Below are 12,971 nucleotides of genomic sequence, written 5' to 3' on the forward strand. Positions count from 1 at the left end.
CTTTGCATCTGTCAGCTATGCTGTTCTTTGACGCGGCTCTTTCAGGAACCGATTCTTTAGCCCTTTAAGCTGACAGCTGGGCACGTTTTCCAGGAAGATGACCAGTCGTGGATCCTATTGCCCTCCATAAATAACACCACTGAGGCCGGGTCTGCAAGATCCAGACCCTACCAACTGGTGGCCTACTAGAACAAACGGCTATCTGCGATGAGATGGAAAACCACTGAAAGACCCCCTCACACGATACAAGAATATATAGTTTCAGATAAAGAGAAGGATGGAATATGTTGCCAACTCGATATGCACACATTGAGAGAAAAAAAACTATTTGATTGATGGTTTTTTTAAAGGTGGTAGTATTTATTTCTGTCACATGTCTATTGGGTAAGACTCAGGGTCTGTCCTGTCTTAGTGTAACCCTGAAACTGGAGCTATTGAGAAACCATTTCCATGTTGCTCCAGGTGCAAATGTCAAATCACCAAGCTCAGTGTTTTTACACTAAACTTGCACTTCTGCTGTTGTCCAGTAGGAGGAGAAATAACAGAAACAGTATGAACATTAATTTGCTGCTCAGTGGTGAAAGCAAAATGGAAATCTGAATAAATGCACTTTTGATTCAAGATTCAAGATTTTTATTTGTCACATACACAGTTATACAGAGTATAACCAGCAGTGAAATGAAGGTGTGGATGTCTGTTTTGTTTATGTTAAGACATACATATATTTAATAAATGTGCAACTTTATTTTATATATTGCACTTAACCTTGCAGTTACTTTCATTTGGGAAACAAAATTCAACATAAACTAAGTAAATTATAAAAACGCCTAAAAAAATCTGTTTAGCATATCACTGAAGGAAATCACTCATTTAGAAGATACAGGAACTGTAGAGGCCACTAGATCTGTTTAATTTGTCCTCACTGATGACTGTTGGCAGCAGGAAGATAAACTCTATAACATTTGCATGCATGCATTATCCACAAGCACACCATGAATGCATAATCATTTGTTGGAAAACACTTCATTATACATCTGATCCAGAATAAAGTCTTCAGACAATTCTGAAAGGCCAAAAACTGCAAAAGATGAAACTGAACCAAATACTATTTTATCATTTTAGATGGTCAATTCATATACATGCACAGAGATCACTAAGCAAATGCATTAATTAATTAATAATAAATAAAGACAGTGGAATATTTTGGAGTGACATGATCTGTTGATACGACTATAGGCCAGCATACAGTACACCAGCTGACAACCATCTACAAAGATTCTGTTTCAGCTGCTATTTTGGTTAAAGTAACAGCATCTCTCAGACTGTAAATCATAACCATAAAGAGCATAGATGTCAATAAATCTCTTTTACACATCATTGGGGTTTATCTCTGTTTATACTTTGAAAAGGACATTTGGGGTCTCATTTCATAGCCTGTCAAGTACAGACACAGTGTATCTTGTCATGTTGATGCACTAGTGTGCATTGGGCAGGTGCGGTAAATGAAAACCCCGGAGTGGTGATCAAGCGGAGTGATCACGGGACATTAGATCGAAGAACGGGAATCACTCAAATATATACGATTCCAACGCGTCGGCGCGTTGATTGGTAACTTACCGTGTTGCCAATTGGGCTACTGCAATACTGTTGCAATAACGTGATATTTATCCCCTGGAATGCGAATTTGACCAGGCTAACACCGCCAAAAAACGTGTATTTTACCCTTACGGAAGGCGATTTTTACCAGGGGACCTCCCTCAAAACACGATTGGACTAGTTTTGAGTAGCAATTATCCGGGTTTTGTTGTGAAAACCTGGCAACCTGTTGGTAACACGCAAATTTGTGCGCTTCGGCTTTATTCCTTAGGGTAAGGAAATATATTATAAATTATAATGGGTCTGAATTATATATATATTTTTTTATAAATGTTTATATAACTGTTATATCGTTAAGCACTTACATACAACCAAAATGCTAATGTGAAATATTAGACGCTGGACAGTCCTGCAAACAAATTCACTACAACAGATTATAAGTGTGATATTGCTTAAATACAGAATATTTATTAGGCTTTTTGTAAGCTCATCTCTTAATAATACAGTCTCTTAAACAAATCAAGAATGGGAAAATAGTCTGTCTATTGTAAAATATTATATGCATTGTAAATATTATTAATCTATGTGTTTGTTTCCCCCTTTTTTTCTTATATATTTTTGAAGATGCTCGCTAATGTTCACTGTTGATGCGTTTAATCAAAAATATGTGCGCGTGCTCTCTCTTCCATCTTTATTATAAGGGTTTGGCTCCGCCCCCTACCTGTAAATCTCCCCAACAATCTGTGGAGCAGATCAGCTGAGGAAAGTGAATGGGGACAGCGACATGTCATTGAGAGCGGAATAATCGCCGATATCTGAACGAGTTCTTCCACCGAGCCTCGCAAGACTACAAAGAGCGGCTCGGTTCCCAGCTGTATAGCTTTGGAGACATTGATTAAGTTGGCGTTTATGAGAGAAATATCGATTAGACACCGCTGAGGCGACCCTGTCACTGGATGGACGACAGAGAGCTTGAAGACAGCCGTTTCTCTCACGAATCCTCTTGATTTCTGACTGATAACAACACAGACCGCGCGAATATCGGTTTTAGACTCCATTTTAATTTGAAGATATGGAAAAAGACGAGGAAAGCCGTTCAAAATGAAATATGAGGTCGTCATTAATGCGGATTTAAATGTCTCGCGCTGAGGGGTAACGGACGCGCGTTTTCTCCTCACGCTTGACTCTTAAGCTGCTGCATTTCTCTCTTAAAAATATTAATCACACTGAGAAGAGGTGGATAGAAAAACAGAGAAGAAAGGAGAGGGATATTTGAAGCAATATGGCTGATGGCTGGAGTTGGGGGCGCTGGCAGGAGCTCTCCAAAGCTTCATCTCAATGCTAGCTGTGGCAGAAGGCAACGGATCCTATGGCAGCAGCTCTAGAATGAGTAATAATATCAATTTGAATAAAAACCCGGACTCTTCTGTCTCTATATCGAAGATGGACCTGATCATCCCTTTCTCACCAGACGTACCCTGTGACAACAATGGCCAGCGCATGTGGTGGGCTTTCCTCGCCTCATCCATGGTGACGTTCTTCGGGGGTCTCTTCATCATCCTCCTGTGGAGGACCCTTAACTACCTGTGGACGGTCTGCTGCCATTGCAACATCAAAAAGAAGGTAACGAAAGCCCCTTTCCCTCTCCACCAAAAGCACCATTAGCTGGAATTAAATGGTCGTGTTATCTTTGTGCATTGGTAGTTTATCTTAATAACTAAATGGCATTTGGATGGCAGCGGATTGGCATTGATGGAAGTGATTCACTGTGAGAGTAATACACTGGATCTGCATTACAATATTGCAGCAAGCACTCATTCTGAATAAACCACTCGCACAGACCAAAACCTGTCAGTTTTTGCACATTTAAAGAAAATGGAATTAAGAGATTCATATATAGTGTCAACAAATGAAAGCCTTTTATATAGGCCTCATATGTGTATAAACAAATAACAGTATTTAGATCTTTTTATCCTTGTTAGTGGTTTATTGATTGATTGAAAATGGTTGATAGGTGCCAGTTGGAAAAATATTCAGAGAATGCACTAGATTTGTATCAGGAATTAGGGATGTGCAATCAGTAACCCGGTAATCCATTTAAACTGTTACTAGATTCTGTCTGTAACCTTGTAAACAAGGCGTTTAGACACAAGATGACTGCAGAATGAAGTTATATTAGACTGCTTGTAGTCATACATGGATTGTCTTGAAAGTCACATAGTAACTTGTATGCATTAAACATGATATTTGTTACTTTGGCAAGTGGTTTGTTGATGCTTGTGTAAAGTAAATATCCGCCTTTTAAAAACATATAATATATGGTTCATTAAGCGCAATAAAATTAAAAGCAAGCCAGTACATTCATGTGAGCACGGTCATGTAGGGACACAGATTATCTTTAACAGACATCATCAACTGCAAACACATTTTAGTGTTTGATTTTCATGGGAAACCAATCCAGACCTGTTGCTTGCAAATGTGTGAAATAATATAGGACTCTATTTTTCACATCTATTCGAGTTGATAGTAATGTGATGCTTCCATTAGGCACTCAAAATGGACTCGATGAGACCAAGTGTGCGATTGCAACAACAGTGTGGCTTGTCTTCTGTGTATCCATCATCTTTGACGCATTGGCTGCAATCCAGTGTAAATGGAAAAGTGTTATTCACATCTCTAGAGACTCAATGCAGACATAAAAAATGTCCGAAGCTTCATTTTGGCTGCTTCATGTGGGATTTGAGGAGACAATATCCAGTGAGTTATAATTAACCACATGAGGCCTGGATTCAAACAGCCAATACACTTTAATCCCTATTAGTATCTACCGACTAAGATATCTGTCTGGAAATGACTTAAAAGATAGATTAGATGGTTTGTCTCCCTTCTAGTTTGTCAACAACCTTGGCTGTGGGGTGTTCTCGCATTTAAATGGTTGATATGAATGAATTTACTCATTCTTTCTCATTCGGATGAGACTGTGTTGAACTTGTTATTTATTTAAATGAGAAGGGTTAATGACGTCTGTGAAGTCACCAGTCTTCATTACCATTTAATTACTTACATGTACAAGCGTTCCAGCAAAGCAAAGTCTGTCTGAAACTGACACTGTAGTTCATCCTCTTTGGATGGAAGTTGTTAAAACACAATCAGTGTGTTTATATCACCTGCTGTTGGGAAGCCTTGATTAAGCCTTGTTGTCTTCTCTGGGATATGATGTATAAGTATAAACCTGACTGATTTGTGTTGTCAGTGTTTCCCTACCAGTGGCTGATGACAACCCGTTGTTGGGCCATTGGGAATGAGTATGTTGTGCCAAGTGATATCTCGCCATATCCCATTTCCAAGAAGAAATGAAAATGGTGCTGTGGATAGTTGTGTGCTCTTGATGTGTTTCCTAGTGGGAGACTCTGGAGGGGTGACTTTGTGGACCGGTATTGACACTCTGTTGCAAGGGGAACATGCTTGTTAGGAGCATTAAGAGACTGAAACGTTATCCCCTGTGCAGCTGACTGCAGACGGCAGGTCTTCCAGGCATGATGTCAGCAATGGGCCGGCCATGTTGAGCAAGTGGGTGAGACTGAGAGCGTGCCATTATATCAGTCATTGAGATAGCACCGTACAGGTGTAATGCACCTGAAAAAAGATTCCACGTCATCTTAGAGTTGCTCACCTGCTTCTGCTTTACACTTTTCGGATTGGTTATTCGATGTGTCTTTCCATTGTTTTCTAGTTGCGACACGGAAGGAGTGATGACTTAATGTGAACTCTCTTTGTCCTCTGTGGCACCTTGCCTCAGGCTCCAGCTAAAACAAATGTGCTTTAGCATACAACACCTATTGAGTCTTATAGGGAACCTTTTCTGTCCTTAGTAAGGGGCAAACAGAGTAAAGATAGGATAATGAGTTAGGAGGGTTTTTTTATAATGAGATAATGAGAATACACTGGTAGCAGGTAGCAACACCACTTGCAGTAACAAACACACTCGGCATCCTTTTATTTGAGCTAAGGAGGTTTGTTGGTGCTTTGAAGTCACGGTGGAATGTGCAAAAGTGCATATGAATAAATGGAAAAAAGTGTACTTTCTTTAAGATGACTTTCTAAGTGAGGGGCGTATCGATTCAAGAACCATGGCAAAAAACTGTGTAGCCTTACTATATACTGTGAAAAAAAATAATAAATCCAATGGGATATTTTGTGTAATTTTACAGCAAAATCCTGTTAAATATTTTTGGAAGTAAAAAGTCATCTTATAATTTGCAGTGCAAAAATGTGATTTAACATTCCCAGTATTTTATACTATTATATTAGTGTTGTATATTACCATGTTGCTGTTTTAATTTCTTTTTTTTTTTTTTACGACAAATATATTCGTATTTATCTCAGCTACTTCTATTTCTATGTATGTAGGCCTATTTATTTTGCAGTGTACTTTTCAGTTAGTACACTTATATTTTTATTTTTTATTATTATTTATTTATTTTTTTTTACTAGCGACTGTCCTGCCGGTGCATCAGCTGTGATGTCAAAGAGAGGAAAGGGAAAGATATGAGGTTTCCAGGACACATCAGAATACATGGCTTTTTATATTGAATGCTCCTTGTTCACATAATGCTGTAATAATGCCATTAGCAACACATAAATGCTTACATACTTACTTCACCTTTAATGAGTTTACTTATTTTAATAAGGTAGACAATATCCACATTAAAGGCATGATTTTTGTGACCCAAATTTCTGTTTACATTTTACCAGAGGTTGCAAAAACACTACTAAAGCAGAGTTTGTTATTGATTTATATTCCATGTTTATTTAATATTGTTAAATAAATAACGTTAAGGTATTTACCAGAAGCTATTGCTCCTTGAAATGAGCCTTTGCTTTTCGATCTGGTGATTTAGTCCAAGTCCTGCATGACTACCGTTTTCCATTTAAAGCTCAAGACGCTCTCTGACCCACTGGAGGGTTACGTCTCAAATGAGGCGTGTTTTGTATGCATGTGTTATGAGACTACAATACAAATATATTTTTATAGACCTAGGGCTGAACTTTGTATTTTCATTAAAGCACTCAGAATTACTGAGATGCCTAGTAAGTGGGTTTGTTGTGCTCCTGTGTATCCCCTCGTGCTTGGCAACGCGCCGGCTGCCTTTGGGCTAACAGGAGGACAGCACACACCCAAAGATCAGCTGTCCCTCTCACTAACACTCTAACACAATGTACCCTGTGAGTCTGTGCTTGGTACATGCCTCTATAGCTCCATTATGAGATAAACATCAAATTATTTTCATTGTCACTAGATATTTTGAATATGCAAATTAGTACAGTGGAAAAGCATGTGGTGGAAGTCAAAGGACACTTGGGTGTTACACTTCAGGAGTAATTCTGCTTTAAATTAAGCTTTTTTCAAGTACAGTTCTTTTCTCTCTGGCTTTTTTTTTTTTTTTTTTTTTTTTTTTTTTACAGTCTAGCAACAAAGTCCATCTCTTGTAACAGCTCAATAAGAATGATGTAAAATTTATTTGCTATTGATCACAACAAACAGTGTGTCTTTGTACATGTCTTGAATTTATATCTGGAAATGTTTTAAATGGCGTATAGCCTTGGGATATCATGTTGGCTGTTTGTTGTTGTCGATTTGACAAATGAGAATGCATATTAAAAATGGGGAAGAGACTTCTCATATCATCATGGTGCGGTATAAAAATATAAAAACATGTCAGATTTGTTGCTGCAGCCACTAGGGTGGATCATGGTTGAATTGAGCGATAATGATGTATGAAGTAATTGAAACTGACAGTTGTACAGGGCAGTCAGGCCTCAGAGCTGTTTTAGTATACTTTTAGAGAGTGATTTATTTTCTGTCAAACATGTCCACTTATTAAAGGACTTGTGTGTTTTTGGTCCCCTGATATGTGTTATTCTTACATAGTGCTTTAATAATAACCTAAGGCGAAATGTGCTGTTACAGTGTATGCTACACAGAAATTACAGATCAGTTAATCTGTTTGCAAAGTTGTTGTTTCATTGCTGGAAACAGACATGATTTAGTACTCTGAAAGGCCTGACATTATTGTCATGTGTTGTTGATATTGGCCCGACATAAGCATGCACTACAAACACAGACTGACCAGTTTCCATTGCTGTGGTCAAGACATTTCAATCAGTCCAAGTAAAACACTAAGGATTTACACACTTTTGCACATTTTAAGGGGCTGAGCCTTTGCCAGGCACATTTAATATATCAAATTAATTGATTAAATGTTGTATTAATGAATACAACCAGAATGTCTTAAGTTTTTTTTTTTGTGTGTGTGTGTGTGTGTCCAATTTATACGTTTTGTTCAAAGGTCAATGTCACAGTTTTGAAATAGAAATAGTGTTTTGTCTTTTTCTGTTTTGAATTTTTCAAAATCCTAGAATTTCATATTGAACTAAAAAAAAAAGACCAAATTTTCAATGTTGTCTTCAACGTTTGGCCCTCACTGTATTAGTTGTAAAATTGTAAGGGCTTGGTTGCAATAGGAAATGCCTGCCTGAGTCAGGGGAGACATTCCTTGCTGGTGGCGACACCGGATCTCACTGGCTGGTCAAAACCGTTAGCACATGGGAAAAGATCGCAGGATGGCCATTGCTGGAGCTCACAGAGGAAGCCGCTGCTGGCTGGATCAGCTGCTGTTGTCTTTAAAGAGCCTTGTGTGTGTGTAATCTGTCTGCATTCAGAGCCACCATGTGCTCTCATCTCCACTAACCCCTGGCTAATATTAACTAGACCACAATCAGACAAAACGCAGTTTGCCTTCAGATTGTTATTTTGAGTTTAGTGGAGGATGGCTGTATGAAAGCTGGTTGAGAGTTACAATTAATGACTGTCATTAATAGCGATTCATCAATGTGAATTATTGGTCCTTATGAAATAACCACAAGGCCTCTTGTTCTGTTTTGTCTGAGAAGAAGTAGCTCTTGAGCTTTGAGAGTCGGTTCTACTTTTGGTAACACTTTCCCCTCAAATGTCTTTGGCACTTCACCGTTGCGAGATTAAAATTGATGCATTACTGATGGAGCAGTCCGAGCCCTTCATTTAGAGAGTTATCTGGACGCCTATCCAAATGCGGCCCCTACAACTAGCCCCCAAGCTCTGATTCGCCCACATCTCAATGAGCTTAACATCATAATTGGTGCTTTGATTGGAAGCAGTGATGCAGTGTGCAGGGGAGAGGAGAAGCGAAAGGTAGAGGACGTTCCTGTGACCTTCAGGCATGTGGGCTGTGCTGCCGAAGCCTCGCGCTGCTCTGTGATTTGGCTCCATCTCTCCTGTGTGCTCGCAAGCTAATAACAGGTTGTGCTTCTGATGGCAGGCAGCAATTTTAATAACCTGCTTGGCTTTTAGCATGCACTACAGCACATTGGTGTGATGAGATGGAGTGCTTTTGATGTGCCTGCAAAGGTTATTCCACAAATGTCAGGCTGGTTTAATTTAAGAAATGTTACAAAAGCATCTCTTTTCAGCTCACACTGTTGAAAGCTTTTTAAATTAAACCACATTTTTACTCTTTACTTTTAGGATGTTTAAAGACCTCTTTTAAAGCCTCTAGGGTGTTTCATTTGTTTAAAAAGTAATAGTGAAATGAATAGGGTTTGTGAAAAGTGAGACGAGCGTTTGTAAAATAAGCTGTCATGTGCCCTGCACATAACATGGCATGTTAACATCATGTAGCCTACATATGTTGTCCTCGCTGAAACTTAAGTTCATTGTTGGTAGGTCTTGGAGAAGGAAACAATTAATGCCGATGTAGTTTTATTTGAGCTGATGTTGTTGGATATGTTTCTGTCCATCTTGTTTCATTACATTAACTACTTAACGTATCATGTAAAAGAACAGCTGTTATACATAATGCAACTGAACTTTTTATACTCGTTTCACTTTATCCTAAATATACTAAAGTTTGTGATTTTTCTAAGAATGGCACATAGAGTAAAACATATATTAGTGATAGAATTAGAAGATATAATTATAACAATAGAAGATAGAACTGTAAAAATAGATTTTACTCTGAAAATAGCAAGACATCTGCAAATATACATTTCAAACATAGATTATTAATGTAATACACAATACACAAATAAACAATGCTATTATTAGTAATGCACTGAAAGTTTGGTAACCAAAAATATATGGAGCAGAAATCATTGACATCCAACAATGGTGTTGAGTTGGCACTTCACAGATAGTATAATTATATCATTAAAAGGTTGAGATATAAACTGCAATTTAAATGTTTATATACAACTTTTTTATGTTGAGTATTGATTATTCAGTTAATTACATTAATTAGTTGATCATTAACCTTTATTTTTGTTTTCAGTTTTCTGCTATTTCGGTTTAATACTATAATAATACTACACTAATAAATAACATAATACTACTCCAATGCGTAGTAGTTCTGATAGTAGTTCAGCAGATAGATGTAGCTGCTGAAACAGGACATAGTGTTATTCAGTCAGTAAAACACAGGCTGTTATTTTTCCCAGCTAAACCTCAGGGGACAAAAGACAGATTATCTGCTTACAGGTGAAATTTAGTTGATGTGCTGGATATTGTATTTGATGGAAATAATCATATTATACATTTGGTTGTGAGGCCTGTTTCTAAAACACTAAGTATGTTTACATGCACATCTTAATAACCCAAACACATGTAAGATCAAGTAAACGGTGATTATAAACTGTAAGCAAACACAATCAACAAACATCACGATTTTTCTTCCCATCAGGCTGATTTTGCTTCATGTAAATACTATAAATGGTGCTCAGGCATTTTAATCAATATTTGCACGTTGTGTGCATGTCTGTTTATGTTTTAATGTAATAACTGGAGAAACACATGGCAATTTTAACATGTTTACAAGAGGATGTGAAAAAACATGATACTCTTTCATTAATCTTATCCCTTACACATTCTCTAGCTCTCGAAGATGTGCAACATTCATTAAATATTTAACAACAACATACTACCTAAAGATCATATAGCACACACAGGCACATATACAACATATTTGATCCCCCAAGCATTTGCCTTTTTACAGGTTGTGAGACCACCTGACGGCCCAAGAACCATTTTTTGGAGCTTTATATCCCTCATGAATCACTTTCAGCACACTTGGAAATTAGGCTGCCTAATAGGTGTCTTGTTTTTCTGGGCTGGGCTGGTCCACACTAGCAGTTAACATTCAGGCACTCCTGCATATCTTAAGTGCAAAAATCATTTGCGTCGCTCTAGCACCATGTGAGTGTGAAGTCTCGTGTTTGGATGAGATGCATAAAACACAAGTGTTTCCAGCCTCAGTGATTCTGCTCAGAATTAGGCCGTCAGCACCATGGAGAGCTCAGTGCAAGAGTTTCAGCCGCACAAATCCAGACACTGGTCCGTTTAATGCTCAAACACATCTGCTTTGATTGGAAGGTGTACAAACACGTTTGAGATGACTTTTGTGCTAAACATCTGAGCTTGTCATAATCAAGAGAGAGAAAATGGTGGCGATTGTTTTATTGAAAGCTAACATCTGTTTGCTCTGAATGAAAGCAGCTGCGACCTTGTCATCTGTGTAAGTACATCATGTTGAAATGCATTTGATATGAATGGGCAGTAAATGACTGTGCGACTACCACATGGATTCGGAAGACTAGTTTGTCTGCTGTTACACTCTCTCAGTCATGGTCTGCAATTTTTAGACATTTACACATGTGGCTGTTTTCATTTGTGCACATTCACAGCTGTTCATGTTTTGGTTGTTAATTATAGCTGATGGATGCCACTAATTGATTGCTATTTTGTCTTCGCTGTGAAACGGATGTCGTGAGAAATACATCTTTAATCATGTTTATTTCAAACGGCTCTCAAAGTTAACAGTAGTGTGAACTTGACTGAAAGCTAAAAATAACCTGGCTTTAAAGTAAATTGTGGATAAGAAAATGTTGGGCTAGCCTAAAATAGTGTGAATATCCTCCGTGCAACCTGTCGGGTACGTGAACAGCGACGACTGTGCTTGCTGTACTCACAGTGCAGGCAAGATAATGGCTTCTGGCATGCGTTAAAGGTTTTAGCATGCTACAGAGAGCTGCGTCTCTCTCTTAAGGCTCTGCTGCAATATTTTGCAAGACAAAACTGATTAAACATCTTCCTTGATTTAGCATTAAAGAACTGTGAATCATATCTAGCATCTACCCTTGAATGTCCTTGTGTTGTTGGCAGTGCATGACATGCATTTGAATGCACCCTGGAATTTGAGGATGATTTTGCATTATATATTACAAGGACGCCATTTGATTTGCTAATTCCGGTTTAGGTGGTGGAGTAGAGGGGGCTAAAGCCACACAGCTGCTTTGCTGAGCATTGTCTCAAAGCAATACAACTGCAGAGAGATGAGAACTGGCACAGGCTCAAAAAAACCCAGCTTGGCCTCTCTCTCTCTCTCTCTCTCTCTCTCTCTCTCTCTTTCTATCACTTCATTTTTTTTGCCTCTAGCAGTAGCAGCCTTTTCCAACATGGCCCCTCTCAAATCCCTGGCAATAGGTTTGTCACAACATTTCTCAACATTCTAACATTCCATTTCTAGATATAATACTGATTTTGATACCACCACAAAAATGTTGTGAAACACACCCTTTTTATTAAAAATATTATTAATATTAAATATTTTGAATGAATTATAATTGATTAATAATATTATGTCATATTAAATTAAGACAATGGTATTTTTTTTTAAAGGCCTTTTGGTACCATTTACATTTATGTGTTTAGCAGAGATGCTTTTAACCATGCATTGCAGTTGATGCATTCACTGGAACTTCAACCCTTGACCTTGGTTGAAGTAAAAGGGATTGTTCACCCAAAAATGAAAATTGCTCAAAATTCCTAATTTACTCAACCTCATGATGTTCCAAACCCGTATGACTCACTTTCTTTTGTGAAATATGAAAGCAGATATTTTGAAGAAAGTTGATAACCAAACAGTTTTGTTTCCCATTGACTTCCACTTTATTTGTTTTCCATACAATGGAAGTCAATAGAAACCAAAGCTGTTTGGTTTACAGTTCGATTTTATACCACAAGGTCCAATGCATATATACTTTGCACTTTTTGTCCAGCTTGTTTACATTCTATTAACATTTTCTACTGCATATTACATTCTGTATTCTCTTAATAATTGTGTTTACATTCATACCCCATCAAGACATTTTGCTCAAGGATTGTGTTACTTTACTGTTATGAAGTCTGTAATCAGAATTACCAGAAAGGTTATCATTTTTTTTGTTATTTAAAATCTAAAGTGTCGTCACCTTTGAAATCCCTACTCTATAGCCAGCCACATTTT

At 37.8% G+C, this 12,971-nt stretch overlaps 1 protein-coding gene across 5 annotated transcripts in view; it reads left to right on the forward strand.

Annotated features, from left to right (window-relative positions):
• Window positions 1-2,326: 2,326 nt before the first annotated feature.
• Window positions 2,327-12,971, forward strand: part of LOC306882603 (calcium-activated potassium channel subunit alpha-1a) — a 210,135-nt gene continuing 199,490 nt past the window's right edge. For 4 of the 5 annotated variants that reach the window (XM_079437326.1, XM_079437327.1, XM_079437329.1 and 1 more), the window contains exon 1: window positions 2,345-3,219. In XM_079437326.1, coding sequence (XP_079293452.1) covers window positions 2,935-3,219 — 285 coding nt within the window. In that variant the 5' untranslated portion in view covers window positions 2,345-2,934. Of the gene's footprint in view, window positions 3,220-12,971 lie in introns of all 5 variants that reach the window. The other variant, XM_079437328.1, reaches the window with a different exon arrangement.

Source organism: Barbus barbus (genome assembly GCF_936440315.1).
Source record: "Barbus barbus genome assembly, chromosome: 16".
In the NCBI taxonomy this organism is placed as follows: Eukaryota; Metazoa; Chordata; class Actinopteri; order Cypriniformes; family Cyprinidae; genus Barbus; species Barbus barbus.